General features: G+C 47.8%; 1 protein-coding gene across 4 annotated transcripts in view; it reads right to left on the bottom strand.

Moving 5' to 3' along the window:
* Positions 1–15944, bottom strand: part of FGF5 (fibroblast growth factor 5) — a 38130-nt gene extending 22186 nt beyond the window's left edge. For all 4 annotated transcript variants that reach the window (XR_014711515.1, XR_014711516.1, XM_084627509.1 and 1 more), the window contains exon 1: positions 15518–15944. Coding sequence is in view for 2 of the 4 variants with exons in the window: in XM_084627509.1 (XP_084483635.1) it covers positions 15518–15827 (310 nt within the window). In the remaining 2 variants the exon portion in view is untranslated. The remainder of the gene's footprint in view (positions 1–15517) is intronic.
* Between the last annotated feature and the right edge of the window lie 7583 nt (positions 15945–23527).

The following is a 23527-nucleotide window of genomic DNA, read 5'->3' as shown; positions in this document are numbered from 1 at the left end:
CCCCAGAAATCAGCTATATGAATATGGTTAGACAGCATAGGATGTCATACAAAAAAAATTAGTAACTCCAGATCTGTGACTGATCTAGCTCCATCTTCCTGCAGTCTTCCCAAGGTCCTCACATTTCTTAATGTACTAGCATGGGGAATAGGCTTTGAGCTTTCCACCCCAGACAGGGATTTTCCTGTACAGGATAGAGATCCTTGCAATTTCATTAAAGGGCAGGGTTGGGCCCTGTGTGAGTTTTTTACCTAATGTATACAAAGTAATCAAAGGTTTAACTGTTTAATTGTAAATTCTGTTTTATTTCTGAGGTTAAAACAAGAACAACAATAATATTTCACCTCTAGTTCTCTCTATATAAATACATAAACGATGTGCTCAGGACTCACAATTTGGATCCAAATGTTGAATACCGCAAACTTTGGGGATGTTCAGATCTGGTGTTTTGATTGTGGTTCATCTGTAAAGTATATACCCCATACCTGAAACAATCCTCCCCTGCATCCTCTTTCCACTGAGAGGGAATAATTTATACACACATTTGCAAAACAGTAGTAGGGAAATGCACCATGTGGTTGTTCCGGGCATGGAGAGCCCTTGCCAACTCTCACCAAAGTCAATGGTAGATTTAAATGGGAGTTGGATTGAACCCCTGATGCCCATATTAAAGTTGCAAGACTGACATTAGCCAGAGTACTTACCACAGAGTGCTTCTGTTGCCGCTTGACACACTGAAACAGTGTAATGCATACTGAGTAATGGATTGGGTCATTCATTGTCCCTTCAAGCATCTGGAGAGTGGAGAACTATAGGAGATATTATTTGGAATGGCATCCCAGAGAGCCACAAAGTAACTATGAAGTGTGCACTTGACATTGCATTGCAATGTTTGCTTCATTGCTTTGCCTGAATACGTGATGACATTGTGTTGTGAGGATGCAATGTCACGGCCAAACAAAGAGAGGTCAGGATGCCTTCCCAGGACTTTGTGGCTTTCTAGGCTGACTAAGTGCTCTGCAAAGAGATCACTGTTATAGAATGTCAAAAGTAGATATACTGACCGCAGTGAGATTTTTTTTTTATTTGTTAGTGCTCTTTTTTTGTTTGCTCAGCTCCAGATTAAAAAAGGGATTGCTTTAAAATACTTATAAGCACACAACAATTTTTGTGCATTGGGGCTTTTTGTTGTTTTAATTACAATGGACTTGGTTCACTCCTGCTGGGTCAGAAGGTTGGAATTTGATTCCTTCTGTGCCGGGTCTGACCAGTTAATTTGAGATGGAGGAGAAGTTATCTCCAGAGCAAGGTGCTGGAATCTGGCAGGGGAAGGAAGTTTTAATTCAGAGCCATATCTCCGCAGGAACCCACCAGCTGTCCTGGAAATGGACTGGATCAGTTCTCCTGAGCATCCTATCCATGTTCCCTCTCTGCCCAGCACCATCCACTATTTGGTTGGGACAACCAGCTCTGGGTCCCCTGGAGAGTGGAGGTTTTAGTCCCCATGTATTTCTGTGATCTCCCCATTCTCCTTTTCAGGTGGACTTTCATAGAATCATAGAATATCAGGGTTGGAAGGGACCTCAGGAGGTCATCTAGTCCAACCCCCTGCTCAAAGCAGGACCAATCCTCAATTAAATCATCCCAGCCAGGGCTTTGTCATGCCTGACCTTAAAAACTTCTAAGGAAGGAGATTCTACCACCTCCCTAGGTAACGCATTCCAGTGTTTCACCACCCTCTTAGTGAAAAAGTTCTTCCTAATATCCAACCTAAACCTCCCCCACTGCAACTTGAGACCATTACTCCTTGTCCTGTCCTCATCTACCACTGAGAATAGTCTAGAACCATTCTCTCTGGAACCACCTCTCAGGTAGTTGAAAGCAGCTATCAAAGCCCCCCTCATTCTTCTCTTCTACAGACTAAACAATCCCAGTTCCCTCAGCCTCTCCTCATAAGTCATGTGTTCCAGACCCCTAATCATTTTTGTTGCCCTTCGCTGGACTCTCTTCAATTTATCCACATCCTTCTTGTAGTGTCGGGCCCAAAACTGGACACAGTACTCCAGATGAGGCCTCACCAATGTCGAATAGAGGGGAACGATCACGTCCCTCGATCTGCTCGCTATGCCCCTACTTATACATCCCAAAATGCCATTGGCCTTCTTGGCAACAAGGGCACACTGCTGACTCATGTCCAGTTTCTCGTCCACTGTCACCCCTAGGTCCTTTTCTGCAGAACTGCTGCGTAGCCATTCGGTCCCTAATCTGTAGCTGTGCATTGGGTTCTTCCGTCCTAAGTGCAGGACCCTGCACTTATCCTTATTGAACCTCATCAGATTTCTTTTGGCCCAATCCTCCAATTTGTCTAGGTCCCTCTGTATCCTATCCCTGCCCTCCAGTGTATCTACCACTCCTCCCAGTTTAGTATCATCCGCAAATTTGCTGAGAGTGCAATCCACACCATCCTCCAGATCATTTATGAAGATATTGAACAAAACCGGGCCCAGGACCGACCCCTGGGGCACTCCACTTGACACCGGCTGCCAACTAGACATGGAGCCATTGATCACTACCCGTTGAGCCCGACAATCTAGCCAACTTTCTACCCACCTTATAGTGCATTCATCCAGCCCGTACTTCTTTAACTTGCTGACAAGAATACTGTGGGAGACCGTGTCAAAAGCTTTGCTAAAGTCAAGATACAATACATCCACTGCTTTCCCTTCATCCACAGAACCAGTAATCTCATCATAGAAGGCGATTAGATTAGTCAGGCATGACCTTCCCTTGGTGAATCCATGCTGACTGTTCCTGATCACTTTCCTCTCATGTAAGTGCTTCAGGATTGATTCTTTGAGGACCTGCTCCATGATTTTTCCAGGGACTGAGGTGAGGCTGACTGGCCTGTAGTTCCCAGGATCCTCCTTCTTCCCTTTTTTAAAGATTGGCACTACATTAGCCTTTTTCCAGTCATCCGGGACTTCCCCCGTTCGCCACGAGTTTTCAAAGATAAGAAAGGAATTCTTTCTCCACAAGAAAGGAATTACAGCCCAGGTTTCCCTTCAAGTGAATTGAGCTGTCTATATATTAACAAACCAAAATACATATGTATGTATAAAAGCAAATGGGTATATATACTATTTGGACCTAATTCTGCACTTATTAACATTTGTGTAAATCAAGAATAACACCATTGATGTCAATGGACATACAACTGTGTAAAAGCGATGTAAGTTGGAGGAGAATCAGGCCCTTTATTTTCATTATATCAATAATATTTCCTTTTTTCTGTTCTACATCTATACACCCTCTATTATTTTGGCTGTTGAAAATTTATGAGACTGTAACTTTTCAGCTTGGTGTACACAGATTTTTCATACACATACATAAAAAATGTAATCTATAGACATTTACTGAGCTGGTAAAAAAACATATGTTTTTTTTCAGATTTCCTTTTCCCTTCCCAAAACTTGGAGCAAAACCAGGAGATTAGTTCTTGATGTCAGCTGACATTTTTATGCCCATTTTTTAAGAACAAAAAATATTAAAAACAAACACCAGAAAATATACAATTTTTATGAGCTTTTCATGCAATATGGTACAAAATGAAGCCTGCATCCATGATTTCAACGCCTAATGACAATGGGCATTCTGTTTATCAATTAAGGGATTAATTTGATCCTTACTGTATATTAATTCAACTATGCCAGGGCGGGCAAACTTTTTGGCCTGAGGGCCATATCGGGTTTTTGAAATTGTATGGAGGGCCGCTTAGGGGAGGCTGTGCCTCCCAAAACAGCCAGGCATGGCCTGGCCCCCACCCCATATCTGACCCCCCCTGCTTCTCACCCCGGATGGCCCCCCCAGGACTCCTGCCCCATCCAACCACGCCCTGTTCCCTGTCGGCCCCCCCAGGACCCCTGCCCCATCCACACACACCCCTGCTCCCTGTTCCCTGATCGTCCCTGGAACTTCTACCCCTGACTGCCCCCCGTTGCCCCATCCAACCCCTCCTCTCATTCCTGACTGCCCCCCCTGGGACCCCTGCCCCATCCAATCACCCCTTCTCCATGACTGCCCCCGGAACCCCTCTCCCTGTCTGCCCCCCGCCACCCCACCCAACCCCCTCTCCTTCCTGACTGCCCCCTGGGACTCCTGCCCCCATTCAACCCCCCTGTTCCCCGCCCTCTGACCGCCCCGACCCCTATCCAGACCCCCACCCCCTGACCACCACCCCGAACTCCCCTGCCCTCTCTCCAACCCCCTGCTCCCTGGCCCTTTCCCACGCTGCCTGGAGCACCGATGGCTGGCAGTCCTACAGCTGCACCGCCCAGAGCACCAGGACAGGCAGCCGTGCCGCCCGGCTGGAGCCAGCCACCCCACCACGCAGCATGGAGCACCGGGTCAGGCCGGGCTCTGCAGCTGCGCTGCCCAGCAAGAGCTCGCAGCCCCGCCGCCCAGAGCATGGCACTGCGGGGGAGGGGAAACAGCAGGGGAGGTGCCGGGGGCAAGCCTTCCGGGCCAGGAGCTCAGGGGCCGGGCAGGAGGATCCCGCTGGCCGGATGTGGCCCGCAGGCCGTAGTTTGCTCACTTCTGAACTATGCCAATTATTCTTAAAATGATTAGGATATTTCACTTTAAAGGCATACGAGACCAGAGGCCCTCATGCAACTTCTACCTTCAAAGGTCACTTCAGATGGACCAAAACTTGCTATCCTTAATTCAATTAATTGAATCAGAATTTGCCCAAAGACAAGGTGGGCCTTATTCTGATCTCACTTGCACTGGTGTAAATCAGGAGTGACTCCACTAAGTCAATAGTTACTTCAGTTTCAAACTGGCATAAATAATCAGAATCTGACCCCCCGAAACAGGCAAGCTTGACAATTCATTTTATATAAGATCATAATTCTCTAAAAGCCTAATCAATAGTTTCACTGTGCAAAGAGCCACTGAATGCATCGATCAGCAACCCTGCTGATCACACTGTAATCGGTGCCAGAAGAAATTATATAAACTACATAATGGTGCAATACTGATAATAGTGTATTGTATTGTACATAAATAAATGTGAGGAACATGCTATGCTTGCCACCACGCCTTTCTGATTAAGAGAGAACTTTGCCCATGGCAATATTCTGGTTACAATGTGCTTTTAAAAATGAACAAAATAAACCCATTTTTATAAAGCTATTTTAGATATCATAAATGGTCCCATCTGATCCTGCAATCCCCTAGTATACACATCTCTTTTTTATTTCAGTGAGAGTTCTGGTAGACAAGAAAAATACAAGATTGGGCCTTTGAGATTTGATTGAACCCACATCAACAAGGATATTCAGATTTAAGGACAGAGTAGTTCTGTATCAGAAGCATGTTCAGACAGTACCTGTCCCATCCTTAACCTTTTTCAGCCTCAGAACATGAGAACAGGTTTCAGAGTGGTAGCCATGTTAGTCTGTATCAGCAAAAACAACGAGGAGTCCTTCTGGCATCTTAGAGACTAACAAATGTATTTGGGCATAAGCTTTCATGGGCTACAACCCACTTCATCAGATGCATGGAGTGGAAAATACAGGAGGCAGGTATAAATGCAGAACACAAGAAAAGGTGGGAGTTGCCTTACCAAGTGGGGGGTCAGTGCTAATGAGGCCAATTCAATTAGAGTGGTTGTGGCCCATTCCCAACAGTTGACAAGAAAGTGTGAGTATCAACAGAGGGAAAATTATTTTTTGTTGTGACCCAGCCACTCCCACTCTTTATTCAGGCCTAATTTGATGGTGTCAAGTTTGCAAATTAATTCCAGTTCTTCAGTTTCTCATTGAAGTCAGTTTTTGAATTTTTTTCTGGTTGAAGAATGGCCACTTTTAAGCCTGTTATTGAGTGTCCAGGGAGATAGAAGTGCTCTCCTACTGGTTTTAAATGTTACAATTCTTGATGTCTGATTTGTGTCCATTTATTCTTTTGCATAGAGACTGTCTGGTTTGGCCAATGTACATGGCAGAGGGGCACTGATCCCACACTTGGTTAGGCAACTCCCATCTTTTCATGTGCTGTATATTTATACCTGCCTACTGTATTTTCCACTCCATGCATCTGATGAAGTGGGTTATAGCCCACGAAAACTTATTACCAAATAAATTTGTCTCTAAGGTGCCACAAGGACTCCTCATTGTTTTTGCTAACATGAGAAGTTATTTGCATGCTGCTGTTTGAAACAGACAGTTTTTGAGCCAAAAAAACAGCCATATGCTGCCTTCAGTCCATTGTTTTTCTTCTATGTAGGAACTGTGCTGTGGACCAGAGATAGCGTGTAGCCTAGTGAATGGAAGCAATTGCCAATCTCATAGGTGGCAACCAGTGCAGATTTGTAGCCATAATGAAACAAACTGGAGACAGGACCAGATCACCACTTCCCATGACAAAAACCCTCAGAAGAAGGTTAAGAGGGGAAATAAACTCTGTGCAAGGGGCATAGAACAAGCTGTGGTTCCACCTCCCAAGCCTCATGATCCACAGGCGGCATTGACACTGAGACCCTGTGCCTCCATTTGGCTCTGGGGCTCAGATCCTCCATGGTATTTAGGCTCCTAATTTTTATTGATATCAATGGAAGTTAGGAGCCTAAATACCTTTGAGAATCGAGGTGTGGGTCCCCAGTGCTGCCCCACCACTTCCTGGCCACACAGCTCTGTTGGAGCCTCTTTGCAGGAGCCTCCTCTGCTGCACCTGCTCTTGGGCATCACTAACATGGAGAGGTTTGTGAAGTAAATACAACCTCTGCTTGTATTCACCTTCCCCTTGTGTTTGTGCAGGATCTGTGGGTTAACAAGGTGCACTTCCCCTCAAGCCACCTGGTCCCGCCCAGCCAATGCCTAGAAACACAGGAGTTAGATCAAACCAGTGATTCATTGAGTCTGATATTCTGTCTCTGACATTAGCTAATACCATGTGCTTCCGATGAAGCTGAAACAACCCAGTAATGCTCAGATGGGAATCTGCTTCCTATATCTCATCAGTTAGTGGGTGATTTATGCCTGATATGGTATGTTGCTGATTTTAAAAAATGTATTTAACCTACCAGCGGTCACTGTGCATGTACTCATTATCCATATAAACATCTTAGCCTCTCCTGAATCCTACTAAACTCTTAGGTGGAGATTTTCAGAAGTCTCTAGTGATATTGCGTACCTCAAGTTTTGGGTGCCCACCTTGAGATACCTCAGAGGGGATGGGTGTTCAGCATTTATTGAAAATCTGACCTCTTTCAAGTGTCTCAAGTTGGGCACTCAATATCACCTGTCACTTTTGAAACTTTTGGCCTCAGTGATGTGTTGTGGCAATGAACTCCACCAATTAATTAGTCACTGTTTTTAAAACCAATTCTTTTCATCAATTGTAAATTTGTCACCTTTCTGTCTCATTGAATATTGCCTTGTTCTTGAATTCTCCGAAGAGATAGATAAGAGCACCTGATCATTGGGTACTTCTTTTAGGTATTTTGTGTACCTCTATAATGCTGCCTCTTAGGGCCTCATCCTAACAACTGCTCTATGTGAGTGAACCCCTGTGTCCTTGGGGAGCCCTAACGTCCACCCACAGGGAAAAACTTTCAAGACTAAGGTCCTTCTGATTTCCGCCCTAAACTAAATGATATCAGTCTTTTCAATCTCCCCTCATAAAAAAGTCTCTGATCGTTTGTTGTTTCTCTCTGAACCCTTTCTGTTTCCACTACTCCTTTCTTAATATGGTGTGACCAGAACTGAACACAATATTCCAAGTGAGGGCAGAACATCAATTTATAAAATGGTGTTATAATATTTTCAGTATTATTTTCTATCCCATTCTTCATCCATTTGTACTTTTTGTTTCCTTTTTAGAACACCGCTGCACATTTAGCTGAGGTTTTCATCGGGCTGCCCACAATAACATCCAGGTCTTTTTTCTGGAGTGGTTACACTGAATTCAGAACCCAGAAAGACTCAAACCATTCCTTGCAATGTGCATTATCTTGCCTTTGTCAACACTGTCTTTCATATGACCCATTAATCTAGATGTATACGGTCCTGCTGAAGTTCCTCAGAATCTTCTGTAGTCTTGATCATTCAAATAATTTAGAGTCAGCTGAAAAACTTGCCACTTTGCTGTCCACCTGTAGCAGGGCAGTTACCCCGCTCCTGTGAAAGGCTAGGCTGATTGGGGAAGCAGCCACAGCTGGGGCCATGCCTCAATCAGGCCACAGCTGGCCCTATAAAAGGGCTGTGAGCCAGGAGCTGAGTGAGTCTTTCTCTAGCTCTGGAGAGAGAAGGGTATCTGAGGTAGAGTTGTGCTGGGGAAAAGGTAAAAGGAGCTGGGGAGCTCCAGCCTGGTAATTCCCCAGGCTGCAGGCCTTGTGCAAGGCCTAAAGAAGGTATTGGGGCTACAGAGGTGCAGCCTGGGAATAGGCAGAGGCAGCTGGTCCTAACCCCTTACCAATGATGAGTGGCCATTACACTGCAGTCTGCCCCAGTGAGTGGGGGCTAGATGATGACTGGCAGTAGCCACTGAGGCAAGGTGGGGATAGAGAATTGGGGGTTCCCCAGGGAGGGGCAACCCAGGATGTGGGGACTGCTGGGAGCAGAACTCCAGGGTCCGGGAAAGACATGGGGCCAAAGACAGGTGAGTCAGCAGAGGGTACTCCAAGCTGGAATCAAGCTAATTCCCAGGATAACCAGCAGGAGGTGCCACACCAGTGTGTCATCACAGCGCTACACCACCCCTCTTCCAGTTCTCTAATGAATATATTAAACAATGTCTTTGGGGCAGCCTCTATTAACCTTTTGCCATGTTCAAAACTGATCCCTATTTCTTGTCTCTTGGCCAGTTTTTAATGCGTGGCAGTACTTTTCCTTTCACCCCATGTCAATTAAGTTTTCTTGACTTCTTCTCGTGAGGGATTAATTCCCTTGGTTCAGACCTTCCCCACTTAGAGATCTTAGAACCCTCCTCCCCTGGGTGACTGAGAAGGTGGGAATGTGGCTGTGGAAGTAGCTTACAGCCCCTATTCCACCTGAGAAGAGTGAGATCTCTGCACAGGGGCCCTTCTCTGTTCATGGATCCTTTGCAGTTATTTGGCAAGTCTACGGACCTTTACTTTTTGTGTGACCAACCTTGTCTGTGGAATGCCTCTGAAATTCACCACCCTCTTCTCACATCCCCCATGGTGCTTCAGGAAAACACACTGGATCTTGGAACTTCCCTGATGAAGAATTCTGAGGATGAGCTTCAGTCACTCAAAATATCCCTTTGGCCATGAGTGTCTCAGATGCTCTCCTATATTGCAGCTTGTGCGATGAAGCTTCAGTTATGGGTAAGGCTACATTTATGTCACAGAGGTCATGGAAGTCAACGAATCCGTGACTTCCAGTGACCTCCATGACACTGTCTGCTTCAGCCCCACGGGCTGCAGGACTGGAGCTTGCAGCCAGCGCCCAGCAGGACCCCGGTAGGGTTCTGGCGACAGCAGCGATAGGCAACAGGGGGTCCCCTGCAGGGTTCCAGGGGCAGGTGACAGATTCCTGAGGGGGCCCTCCTCAGGGTTCCAGTGATGGAGACAGCCTCATGCAGGGGAAAGGAAGGGGGATGCCTCGGGCAAGCAGCTGGGGGTGTCCCCTTTTCTCTTTGGGAAATATGGCCCCCCTGCAGCTCCCAGCCACCATTGGCAGAGGGGGACCCCCTGCAACTTCCACCTGCCGTGGCCAGAGGGGGAACCCGACAGCTCCCAGCCACCACGGTGGCAGGGGAAACCATGGAGCCGCAGCAGCAAAAGTCACAGACCGATCACAGCTTCTGTGAATTTTTGTTTATTGCCCGTGACCTGTCCGTGACTTTTACTAAAATAACCATGACAAAATCGTAGCCTTATTTATGGGTGCAAGGGAACATGTTCCAAGTCTTAATCAAATCATTTAAAAGATGATCCTGTCTTGGTAAGAAGCAACAGAACAAACAAGGCTGAACTCCAGAGAATACTATTTGCAGTTGGTATATTATGTCCAGTGAAGGAAATTAGAGATTCCATTTGTCTAAGCATCGATCTAAGATGTATTGCAGGGGCTACAGAGGGTGTGTGTGTGTATATATATATATATATACACACATATATATATATATACACACATATACATAGTATACGTATGCATGGGTCAAACACTGATGCTGGTACACCTTTTCCACCTGTGCAGGAAGAGGGGATTGCAGAGGAAGAGTGGGTGATGACAGGAAAGAGAAGGATTGACACTTCTACATGTTCCCTGCCACACACATGAGCCTGAGGAAGCAACTTGGCCACTAGGCTGGTGGGTCTGTGAATCAAGAGAAGGGGAGGAAGAAAAACATGCTTTGGAGGGTACTAAAGAGTGACTGGTTACCCATGTGGATATCCACATGGAATTAATGCTGATCCTGGCAGCACTAATTTCCACTCTGCATCTGCACCCCTCTTGGTGATTTTGCACAACTATAGGCAGGACAGCTAATGGCAACATGACTCCTGGAGTACCTATGTTCCCAGGAGGATAGGAAGGTTGGACAGAACTGTGGATAGATAGCTCCTCTGCTGGCTGAGTGCTTCTTTCCCCACTGATTCTGAGAATCAATGGGTTCAGATGCCTCACTTCCCCACCCACCTCCTCTGGAACCCCCAACACTCTCTCCTCAAGAGGTGCATTAGCTGGAAACTCTGAGTTGAAACAGAGCTAATAATTTCACCCACTGGCAGATCCACACACGAATGCCTGGAAAAGATTAAAGGGACAGACACTATAAGTTTGGCTTTCCTGGTCATGCATACAACCATCTATGTTTTGTGAATGAGCCTCCAAAATGGAGCCCTCGGTAAAGTGCAATAACTATATTTTTAAAAATGTGGTAAGTTAAGGACAGAATATGAGATTTTATCACAGTTTTTAGTACAGTTCTGCTATTAATTAGTGCAAAATTATCCTTTCTTTTAGGAAGAATTACACTGAATGTGAATAGAATGTGAGGCAATCAGCTATGCCCAGGTGGAGCCCTGTGCCTGCATAGAACTGATTGCATGATCAGGGCCTAAATTATTCCCTATGGGCCAGATTCTGTAAGTACTCTGTGGGCAGAACTCCCACTTGAATTCACCAGCATTCCACATCCAGAGGTGATACAGAACCACACCCTATGTTTTTTAATGTTCTTTTTAAAGCACCACCACTCTTTCTGCCATTTTGATTTCCAAGACTAGGACATTTGCGCAGTAATAGTAAGACCTGAACATCAGTCAAAGCCAATAACAGCAAGACGGGAGCTCCTCTAGGAGGCCTGGCATTTCTTCTGAGTTTTAGGTTTAAACAAAAGTATCATGTTGCTTCACTCAAACAATACAAAACATAAAGGGAAGAATGACAAAGTAGGCAGTTCTGTTACAAGTAGGCAGTTCTGAAAGACAGGACAGAAAGTCACGCATCTGTTTAGAGTTTAAGTGGCAGTGTGGTCTAGTGGTTTGAGCATGGGAATAGATGTCAGGAACTCCTAAAGTCTAATAGTGACTGCCACTGGCTTGTGATGTAGGGGTGGACAAATCATCTGGGGTGTGATGATCAAAAGAGTTCAGTTTTCATTGACTTCAATGGAAGCAGAGCTAAGGCAGTGCAGAGTGCTTTTGAAAATCTCATGCTTGTAGCTTCATTTTCAGAGGTCAGTGGCAATTGAGAGTGCTCAGGACATCAACTGGAGTTGCTAGGGCTATTAAACTTTCCACCTCAATTTTCTCATCTCTAAAATGAGACTAATATTTGCTTCATCACATGGCTGTTTGGAGGATTAATGAGTTGAAATGGGGTTCTAGTCTGAAAAGTGACTATCAAGATGACATTGATGGGTTCTGGGTTTGTTGTCTCTTAGTTATTTCCATATCAAATGTGTACTGTTCACTATTAAAATGATGTTTTCTCTTACTATGAGCCCTGCAGATGGAACCTAGGAACCAGAAATCAAAGTGGCTTCTTTCCCTCTTGTTTACAGTCATCTGTAACAGAGGTTCTGGCAGCAAAATTCTTCCCTTAGTGATACCCGTGCAACCAGGTTGTCTTCCAGGTCTGCCTGTGGTGACAAGTGTGTAACACCATTGCTTTCACTCTGGTTGCATAGATGTAACTGATTGAAACCTAGAGCACAATTCTGTTGCTGATGCACTTGTACAGAAATAGAGCACCGTTCCCTCTGGTTTAGCTGTCCGAGGCTAACAAGGAGCACACACTTCTTTAGTTACAATTTTGAATATAGGAGGAGAGCAGATCTGTTGAGTAAGAAGGTAATATTTTACCTAGTCATTTTTTAAAGGACATTTTGAATACCCTTTAGTGCTTTGAAAATGCAAAGGACTATCTACACATGTGCTAGGTATTACTAAATCCTACATTATCTAATTTCTTCTTTAATGATCTGCATGAAGGGGTAAACAGTGTTCTTATGAAAATAACAGATGAATTGGGTGAAACTGTAAACACCAGTAAAGACAGAGGGAGAATAATACCAAGAGACATAAAGAGATTCATCTAGGGAAAAGGTAAACTGTTACAGCTGTGGGGAAAGAATCCAAAATAGGCAATCAGGTGGAGAGAGACATAAAATGAAAGCAAGAGACTGAAAAATTTAGAATGAGTAACAGCAACTAAATAAATGAAATCCTGACCAGAAAATGTATTGGACTCTAGGAAAGTCTCAGGAAAAGTGATGGGAGCCGTGGGTGGTCTTGATCATACGCGGTCCACCATGCCTTAATTCTACTCCCATTAAAATCAAGGGAAGTTTCACCAGTGATTTCAATGGGAGCAGTTAGTTATTTTGAAAATCCTACCCGCGAGTCCTCGACCGTTTTTCTTCTTTGTGGGTCAGATGCTGGGCCAGCTGACCCCTTCCTGCACGCCCCCTTACTCCGATAGGCTGGTAAAGGGGCCGGGTGCCTCTCCAGCTGTTGTGCGGGACTCGCTCCGATTATACACCCTTTCTCCCCATGCTCTGCTCCTTCCTCCTCTTCGCCTTGCTTTGCCAGAGCCTTTCACCGCGGGGAGCCCTGACCTAGATCTAAAGACTCTGGGGTCTCTCCTCATAGGGGGCTCTAGGTTACAAGGAGCCCAGGAGCCTGTGTTGGGGGCGGAGGCAAGGGATACCTGGCTGGGCCCGGTGGCAAGAGGCGAAGTGAGGACCGGAGGGAGGTCACAGGCTGAGCGAGCAGACAGCGGGGTGGGTGTTTTCGGGGGGAGCGGGCGGGGCACGCGTACCCCTGCTCCAGAGGCGCCGCGACATCGGGAAGCGCCTTGAACCGAAGCAAAGCTGCAGTAGGTCGCTGGTGGGGGGCGGAAGGACGCGGAGCCCCTGGCTTCGTCCAGGGGCTGCACCTGCCCGGGCCCGGGTCAGCCTCAACCGCCCCAAGCTCGCAGCGGCCCCCGGCCCAGCGATCGCAGGCTCGCTCCACCCTTGGGCCGCGGGCCCGATCCTTCCGCAGCTGAAACCCAGGGGAGGAGGCTGGGGCTCGCGGTCAGCGGGGAGCCCGCAGCGGGGGCTGAGCCCCCAGGTTACGGAGCAGAGGCCCCGGGCGGGCTCACCCAGACCGTCCCGTCCTCCCGCTGCATTTCCTCAGCTCTGGCTCGTTGTATCCCGCTGCCCCGGCCGCTCACAGAGTGGCTCCAATAATTAGGGCCCCCAGCTCTCTGCGACTCACTGCCCCTCGGGGGAGCAGCCCGCTCGGGGAGCAGGCGGCCTGCAGGAACAGGACCCCGAGACTGCGTTCTCCCGACCCGTGCAAAGCTTCCCTGCCTCCAGCGCCTCTAGATCCCAGTTTCACGGGCATCCCCTCTAGCCACCAAGTCGATACCTGCTGCAGGGCCATATAACCTCTTCCCACGGTCTGCAGCGAATTTAGAGCGCCCTAGTCCACAGCTCTTTACAGGCACAGAGTCTGCAACTAGCCTAATTTACCCCCATATAATCTATCCCCACAGCGTCTATCTGAATTATAACCACATAGTCTATGTTAGAGATTCCGAGGCCAGAAGGGACCATTGTGATCGTCGAGCCTGATCTCCTGTATAACACTGGCCAGAGAATATTTTATATAAACACACGTAATCTATGTCTATTTATAGCCACCTAATCTATATTTAATCTAATTTATATCCATATAGTCTATACTCATGTAGTATATATATATATATACGCACACACACACACTACAGGGAGATATATATCTATATAAATGTCCATGTAGTGTATATGGAGAGAGAGGTTTCAGAGTATATATATAATATTGTGTATATGTGTATCTGTATCAAGATAGGTTAGATGGAGCTATGGAATTAAAGTTTGCATTTATCAAACACACATATACATTTCAGCAAGCAACAGTAGACTAAACCCTCCTGGTTGGCTACATGAGTAAGTTCTGCCCCACAGAGGCAAAGAGGCTGGGGCCCGATCCATCGCTGAGTCAGTCAAAGGTATCTCTCAATGATTTCAGGGGGAATTGGATCCGGCCTCTGCGCAGCAAATCCGTTATTAATGAGTAAAAATGAACGAAATGAGACACGCTACGGTGACAAAGGTAAAGTCAAAACGTTAAGTATAGAGTGAAACAGAGAAATCAAACCCAAGAGTACTTGTTCAAGGCTAGTTGCAGGGCCAGATCCTGCGCCTTTACTCACAGTATATATTAATGAGCGTGTCCTCCTGGGTCAATGCACTCGTTGAGGATGAGAAATTAGGGTGAAATCCATTATTTTGGGAGGTTTTTTTAAAATAGTACTTAAAAGCTCTGCCCAATTTTGCAACTTGACATGCAAGCCTTATTGCGTGCAAATAGCGTTATGAACACCATGCGCCAGTAGTTCAAATACACGTTTTGGCTTCTCTCTGTTGCCTGGCCTTTCTCTGAACTTTTCTTATAACTCTTTCCCTCACAGGAAAGCGCGCACACACACACACTACTGCCATCACAAGGTTATTGCACTTCACTTCTCTGGAGCATACTCTCATCATTGTTAGTTAGAACGTTCAACCTGGTTTAAATTACCATCACTGCTGGTATTTGTCCTGTCAAATGGTTGTATGTTTACAACTTCTTCTAATTACTATTTATTTGACGCAGATTTGTGTTGTTTTGCTTAATCTGTAGCCCGGAGTATAAAGAGGAAAAAAAGGAAAGGGATCAAGCGAGGACAGAAAAGAACCCCCCCCCCCCCCCAGCTCTGGGAAGAAGACAATCTGTCATGTTTACATTCGCTCCCTCCAGTTGCGGGGCTGGGGTTTAGCTGATCTTTTGGAGGCCATAAAGGCAGAACATGGCCTCTGCTCCCCGCTAGCCCAAACCACGCTCTAGACCCAGCTACAGACAGGGGGAGGGAATCCTACCCAAGACCAAGGCTCTGGGGAGGGTTTCCTTGCTCCCCTGGCGCTTTCGGTTCCCCCGTGGCACAGTGGCCGCCCCAGGGCAGAGACCAGAACTTACTTAAGAGATTGGCTTCATGGGAGCCGTTGACTTTGCCATCCGGGTGGATCTGCAGATGGAAGCCAATGCCCACCCGGCAATAGAGGCTGCCCCTCCTGCGCCCGGATGGGCTCCACTGGAAGCTGCTTCTCTCCGGCCCGCTTCCTTTGGCTCCCAAGGAGGGGGAGGAAGAAGAGGAAGGTGATGAAGCGGAGGAGGCGCCGCCGGCACGGGCCGCCTGCCCGAGTTGCGCTCCGGGGGGCAGCGGCGCCAGGGCGCTGCTGAGGATCAGGCGGCTGAGGGAGAGGAGGCAGCAGAAGGACAGGCTCATTCTTCCAGCCGGGAGGGTGCCCAGCGCATCTTGCGAGCCAGGCTCCTGCTCCGTCTGCGGCGCGGCGCGGGCTAGCTGCGCTGGGAAGGCATCGCCCCCCTCGCTGCGGCGCGCTAGGGAGATCCGAGGCGAAGCGCTGGCGGCACAGAGATATTTATAACCCGGGTGATCTCACTGCTCGGTGCATGCCTGGAGCCGAAAGGAGGCTCTCTCCTCCGTCCGCCGCTTCCCGGCTGCGGGGCTGGGGGAGCCCCGCGAGGAAGAGGCGAAGGGCGGAGGGGAAGCAGCACCCATGGGCCCTGCGGGGGTGCGGATCGCACCAGAGGCCCGGCTGCGCCAGCGGCTCTTTACGCACCAGCGCGCTAATTCCTATCCAAGGGCAAAGGCTGCAAATAATTCATAACGGGGACGGCGAAATGGGCTCCCCGGAGAGGCGGCGGCGGATTGGGTCGCTTCCATAGGGCTGGGGGGCGGAGGCGGGGGGAGATTCATTCCCCTCCTCCCCCTTAAAGATGCCGGCTGGGATTTTAAGCACCGGCCCCAAATGATTCCTAGAGGCCCGCGGCGGAGTGGGGGGATCCCGGGGGGCTTTGCCGATCCTCGGACGGGCTGTGCATTAGGGACCCAAGGGAGAGCTTCCACTCCGGCGCGCAATGCTCTGCCAAGCTGCCTGGGGCGGGGTGGGGGTGGGCGAATGGGAGGGGGGGCTGAATGGGAGTGTGGAGGGGCTAACTTCGGAATTGGGGGTGGCTTGCAAAACGCAAGGGGCACTTACATACGCCAACGGTGCGCCTCCCGGGGGACCGTGCTCCTCGCTTACCTTCCGTGTGACAGACCCGGGCAAGTGGTTATTCAGCGCGTGCCCATCCGGAGGGGCAGGCGTCCATGCATCCCCCATCGGCGGGCCTGGCGCACAGCACCTCTCCGGTGCGTGCCCTGGTTCCGCGGCCCCTTTGCAGCAGGCGCGTGGGAGCTGTCTCCCCCTGCGGCTCTGCCGTGCCGGGGACCACACTGCCGTGATTAATGGCACTGGGTTCAACCTTAAGAAACCTGAGAATAGCGCGGTTCTCTGTACGCAACGCCCGCCTGTCATTTACCGGAGAAATATACCTTCCTGGCATGCTGGGAATGGCTCTGCCTGGAAACATGCTGAAAGTCTGAGGCCGTACTTCTGAGCCATTATTCCTCTGGCACTCTCGTGAAAAGGGCATGCTCTTGCCCGGGAACGCCAAGGCACATAAGCCGTGGAGGGTACTCAGACACGGCCTTATGCATTATTGAGCACGGCTTTAAAGCTTCCTCTTTCAGTAAAGAAAAGCATATAAAGGACATACCGATGTTCTAGATCTGAAATGCTCCTGTTGGCAGAGTGCTTGACGTAAACCAAGTTAAAAAAAGATATCACTGTACTTGCAAAGCGCCAAAGCTGCTATCGGAAAGCGGGTGTGTGTGTGTTGATAGAGAAAAAGAGAAACGCAGTCCTGCACTCACGGCTACCAGTGGGTATTTATTTCAGTGTGAAATAATGCAGGATCCCAACCTTCGTGAGAATCTGGTGTGAGGAACGTCGCGTGGTATAGGAGTTCAGGCATAAATTATTCCATATGAATTATATATATATATAATACACACACACACACATATATATAGTAATATGTCCAGATGCATGAGGTGTGTATAGGTGAGTGTGTGTATACCGACATCCACAAATCATTTCATATGAAGTATAGATAGATTAAAACAAGATATACATAGTATATATGCCTGTATGTATGGCGTATGTATATAAAATATATACAGATATGTATGTATAATGTGTGTATATGTACAAACACGGTACATATGCCTACATACATAACACACACACCCCTCTATAAAATTACCGCCCGAGTAAAAGTCTGCGTTTTTCCACTGCAGTCTGTTTCAGATTTTGTGTCCTTCTGAACAACAGGTATGGTCAGAATATTACGGCTTCAAGCGGCTCAGAGACGCTCCTGCAAATAAAATAAACACGAAGCTCCTTGCAATGCAAGTATGCCCCCGGGAGGAGTGTTCTCGTGTCTGTTGTTTATGCAGCTTTTGAAAGGGGTTTTTGTGCAGTCGATTCAGGAAAGTGTAACCACCGCCGCCCCTCACCCCCCGCCAAGGGTTGCTTCAGGTGTGTTTATTAATTGGCATCGAGGGCCATCGCCTGGGGAAGGGCCGGGACCAGCGTTTTGTAAGGCAGAGTCGTTGAGTTTCTTCTAGTCCTACCTCCCTGATTCTAAATCAGCTAATGTAGTTGATACAACTGAATTAGTCCCAGAGGGCCCGATCCGAAATCTTGACCCAGGCCAGTCTCCCATCGACTGCAGCGGGAGTTTTGCCTGAGTAAGGACTGCAAGATCAAGTCCTCCGTATCTTGCTGCCCCTTCTGCAAGCCCTGGCCAGCTACCCGACTGAGGACTGCGAGATGGGGCCCATTGACCAAAATTAGCGTTGTCTGTCTTGGGAGCTCCTACTTACAGACACACCGGGAGTCACAAGCCAGGAGACGGTAGCTTGGATTAGTTCCACAACCCCTCCCAGCCCCCAAATCCCATATAGGGCCTGATCTAGGAGCCAATGGGATCTTTACCTTCGGTTTTAATGGGGCCCAGAGTGCCACCCTCCAAAGGGATACCACTTAGCAGCGACACAATAGAAACGCCAAAGTTTTGCAAAGTCTTATTTCCCCTTGGGAAGAGCAAAGGGAAACCCAAACACTTTCATTCCCACAGTTCACATGCCACACACGTCAATGCAAACTAAATTCATTCCCTGCGTGGTCTGCTCTTAAAAAAGGTAAACAAGCTGGATGTGCATACGATGCAGTGGTAAATTAATCAGACCCATTTCTGAATGGACACTTTTGAATCCCATTTTGCAACAATAAATCTGGTCCAAAGAACAGAAGTTCCTTTTGAAAAGTCAGATCAGGCATAGAGCGCTGGAAGGTGATTTTCCAGCGCCGTGCTACTTTTTGATAACACAACTTTTGTGCTTGTAAGTGGTGGCAAAATTACTGTTAAACCTCCAAACAACAGCAGCCTAAAATAAATGAAATACATACAAAAGAAGTCTGTAAATGGCCTATTCTTCACCCACAAAATGTCATTACGTGCATATATATACTCCTTATACTACACTTTCCATGTATCAATACAATGACACAGACAATCACCAATTTTCCTGTTAAAATAGAAGCTCTGACATTTTTAAAGCTCACATCTTATATCTCAAATTCCTGTAGAGAGATCAGAGTTAAAAATGTCCATTTCTGCATCATCACGGCTTGAGAAGTTCAGAATTAGAGTTAGTTACAATGTATCTTTAAGAAGAAAGCATTTGTACATTTCCTAGTCACACTTTCCAATTTTACTTTGATTTAAACATTTTAATTGCTTTGAAATGAAGACTAGGAATGCAATTCAATTCTTCCAGAGATTATTCTATAGATCCCCCGAAAGGTAATAATGTTGATCTCAAATCGGAACTGTGTTAAACAAGTGTCTACAAATTGCAACTTCATTGGAATATAAAAGTAGCCTTGGAAATGCATTCCTGAAAAGAGGAAAGGATTAACCCACAGGGGCAGTTTTCTCAAGACCCCAACCTGAAAAATTTAAAATGTAAAAGACTATTAGCAGCTGCAAAACAAGCCCCTTACTGTTACCCGCTATTGGATCAATGAACTGCCATTATCCTCATCCGGAATGTTTTCCAGCCTATGTTTAACCCTGTTCTGTTGGCCCATCTCTAGCATTGAGAACAGAAGTCACAATGAAATCATCCGTGGGAGGTGATCCACACCAACCAGTTACCTTCTGCTTCTCACTGGGATAAACCAGACCTCGTTCGCCCCCATCTCGGCTCCAGCTGGTGAAGGATGCCCCGATCCAACCCCCCAGAAATACCGTTGACCCCCCCCCCCCAAATAGGCGATTCACAAGCACGCTACGCGTTTCCGAATTCGCGTGGCTGCGTGTGTCTCGGCCCGGCCGGAGCTGGGAGGTCTTTTTAATCCGGGTCCGCCTCTAACGGGAACCGGAGAAAGAAGCAGCTGGGGGCGGCCGGTCGAGCCCGATGCCTGGGATCCACCACCCTGGCAGCAGCATGAGGGCACCCACCCAGGGGGAGGGGGAATTCAGACACAAAGAGAGGGGGAGCGAAAGCATTGGAGGGAGAGCTAAGTCCAGGCTAGAGACACCCTACTGATTCCTGGGGGGATACAGGCACACGGCTTCCCCGTGGCCCCCCACCAGCCAGCCAGCCACCCCGGCCGGTGCCTTGCACCTTGGTGGGGGGGGGGGGGTATTTCAGGGAGCAGAGGGAATAATTCGGGCTGGGCCCGTAGGAGACATCACGCATTCGGTGCCCACGCACACGCAGCCAGAGAGCTGTCGCTAAAGCAGGGGAGCAGCAGCACCCCCACCCCGCAGTGTGCCAGGAAAGCGCTTGCTGTACATTCACCAGAATACACGTCCAGCCCCTTTTAAAGTAGCCACGGGGCCAGATTCTCCCCTGGTGTAAATTAGCAGAGTCCCTCTAGCTTCAATGGCCCACCTCCGCCGGCTGAGGATTTGGATCAATATCTCTAAGTAATCATTACTAGATTACTGATGACTAATATTTAGTCATCAGTATCCGTATCCCAGTAGTAAATGACCATCTGGATTCTTTGGGAGAGGGCCAGGGGGTTATTTTCCATTGGGGGGGGGCCTGGAATGATGTATTTTACAAGGTGCTCTTGGGTCCATTAAAATAACTGGTGGCTGACAAATATTGATAATGTCTGGATTCACACCCCAGACATGTACCCGTTTGTTAGAACACGTCTCCGAATTTTTTTCACTCTGTTTCCTCTTCCCAGATCCGCGTTTGTTATCTCTGGAGAAGGCAGTTTGACGCGGCATGTAATGAAACAAGAATATTTTCCTTGCCCTCCAGCTAACTTCAAACCCGTCACTTTTAATCCCAGGTAAGCTCATTAGTGAAATCCTAGCTCCAAAATCAATGGGAAGTTTGCCATCGACTTGACTGGGACCAGGATGTCACTCATTATATATACCTCCCACTGAAGTCAACTGATTGACTCCTCTAGACTTCAGTGGGAACTGGATCGGGGCCACAACGGTCTCTAGGGTGACTTAAGCCAGAGGTGGTTTGGTCCCAGCGATCCGGCTCCCTTTAAAGCCAAGGGGCGCAAGATCGAGCCGCCCCCCCTGCCCCCCCCATTCCAGTTCATTGTTACGGACACGCTGGTTTTATAAACCGTTGGCCTGACAATTAGCTTTGCTAGGACCATGGAAAAGTCTTGTTGACAGTGTGATTTCTGACGCCACACACAGAAAGCTGGGAACACGCCGACACTGAGTCCTGATCATTTTTAAAAGAGAAAAGTCCCCCGCTCCCCAAATCCCTTTGTTAGATCGGCCTTTTAAAAGGGCAGCTACCCAACCATCAGGAAATATTAGCGGCTGAACGGTCTCCGCCTTTCAAAGCAGTGTGCCCCAGGATGATTTGTTGGCTATAATTTCTCCTGCTTATTTTTCCCCTTCCCTCCGCAATATGGGTTTCTACAGCCCTTAATTACAGTCATCAGCGCTGGCAAATGCGCTTTGTTTTCCACTGTGGTTCCCTCTCACTTGGCAGGATACACAGGGAAGCACCTGTTGTCTGGTTACAGAGAGAAACACCTGTCAATGGAAGCACTAAGTAGCGACTTGGGGGCTGTCAGTGGGCAAATCTTGGGAGACTTTCCTATTGACAGCAGAAAGGAGCAGACACCTGTTCGGGGCTATTGAAGACTGAATGACAGCTTATTGACTTCTGACAGAAGAAGTCAATAAATGACCCCCTCTGAGACAGAGCCCAGAGCCACAACATCTGTTAATGAGCGCAGGAGTGGCACCAGATTTGAGGCATTCCTTTCGGAAAGAACGGAGCGGAACCGATTGCAAGTCCTCTCGCTGTTCCCGTGTCTCGCGGATTATTCACCGTGTGGTTTCAGTTCCGTGCGCCGGAGAGGGGCTAACGGGTACCCGGGTTAGAAAGATGAATATTTAGTTTAATAGCAACCCTCCCCGCCCCCCACCCCCGATAATAGCCTGGTTGTCAGAGGTGGTTTATTACTGCTTTTGCCATTAAAAGTATCCCGGTCCACTAATACTTAGATATTCAAATAATGATCTCGTTGCGCTTCAGCGGGGCTGCGTGTTACTGAGTTTGTAAGTGCCTAGCACAATGCGGGCCAGCTCCTGACCGGCCCTTAGCCGCTACTGTAATTTACCTCACATGATTAAGAAAATATCAAATAATACGATGCATCACCCTGTCTGTCTCTCCACCTAATCTGTCTTTCTGCCTGTCTACCTACTTGTTTGTTGATCTGATTTATCTGTCTAGCCTTCCTTCTGTCCATCCACCTCTCCCACCCAATCTATTTACTTGCCTCTTTATATAATCTGCCTAGCTGCCTGTTTGTCTGTCTGACCTAGCTACTACCTTCCTATCTATCTATCTATCTATCTATCTATCTATCTATCTATCTATCTATCTATCTATCTATCTATCTATCTATCTATCTATCTATCCCCATACACTCTCTCTCTCTCTCCCCATACACTCTATCTATCTATCTATCTATCTATCTATCTATCTATCTATCTATCTATCTATCTATCTATCTATCTATCTATCTAACCACACATGTGTTTCTGATCAAAATACACAAACCAGCACCCCGTGAACAGTACCGCCGAGGAGACCTAATTATTTACAGCGCTTTGGGGGCAGTTTAGAGCTGACTCGGACCAGCGCTGCTCGTTGACCAGCTGGCCGCGAACGGTGACATTCTGCTCTCTGAAGAACACCCCTCGGACCTTTGACTCCGCTGAAGGTCGGACTCGCAGAGTTATGTCTTTAAAGATGCAAGAAAGTGGATCAAGTTGCACAGCCTGGGAAGCCCACCTTCCCGCCCCCCGTTGCAGCTGCTGCTGCTTTAAGGAAGGGGAGCTGCAAATCCCTCTGTAAATCCCATCTCCGGACAGCCTGCCTTTCCCCATACCCCTAATCCCTGCCTTGCTCGGTGTAGGACTGGGGAGGCATAAAAACATCTCAGGGTGAGGACTGGCCATGGCCAGGCGTTGCCATCAACCCCGGAGGAGGGAAATGGGCCACACAAAGTCACCCGTACATTTATGGCAAACTAAGCAGCAATTTACAGTGCTCGAGGCAGTTTTACAGCGGTACATGTATGTATGTCCCCCAGTTACAGAAAAACAGAGCAGACGTGGCAAGATGGAAATTTACGCAGAGTTACACTCTGTTCCTCAAACAAAACAAGAACCAGGAGCTTCTGAGCCAGAGATCGCTCTTGAATGCAGATTTCTTTCTCCTGCCAAAATTGCCAGGTAGAGAACAACCTGGCAGCAGTGAAGGAAACCCGATTTGCAAATCATGTTAAGATTTGCACACCTACAGGGATCTCTGGGCCTGGAAGGGGAATCCCGAATCGGATACCATTAGTACCGTGATTTAGCAGTTATCACCAAGGGGTAGGAGAACACAGAAAGCGGGAGAGCAAGCAAACCCATTTAATGATCAAATCTTACTGCCCTGACGCAGGGAAAAGTCCTGTTAATTGGAACGGGTCACGTGGCAAGTTAGCCGGCAGGATC

The sequence above is a fragment of the Lepidochelys olivacea genome, assembly GCF_965140295.1.
Source record: "Lepidochelys olivacea isolate rLepOli2 genome assembly, chromosome: 4".
Taxonomy (NCBI): Eukaryota; Metazoa; Chordata; order Testudines; family Cheloniidae; genus Lepidochelys; species Lepidochelys olivacea.
This window is presented reverse-complemented; position numbering and strand designations above follow the sequence as displayed.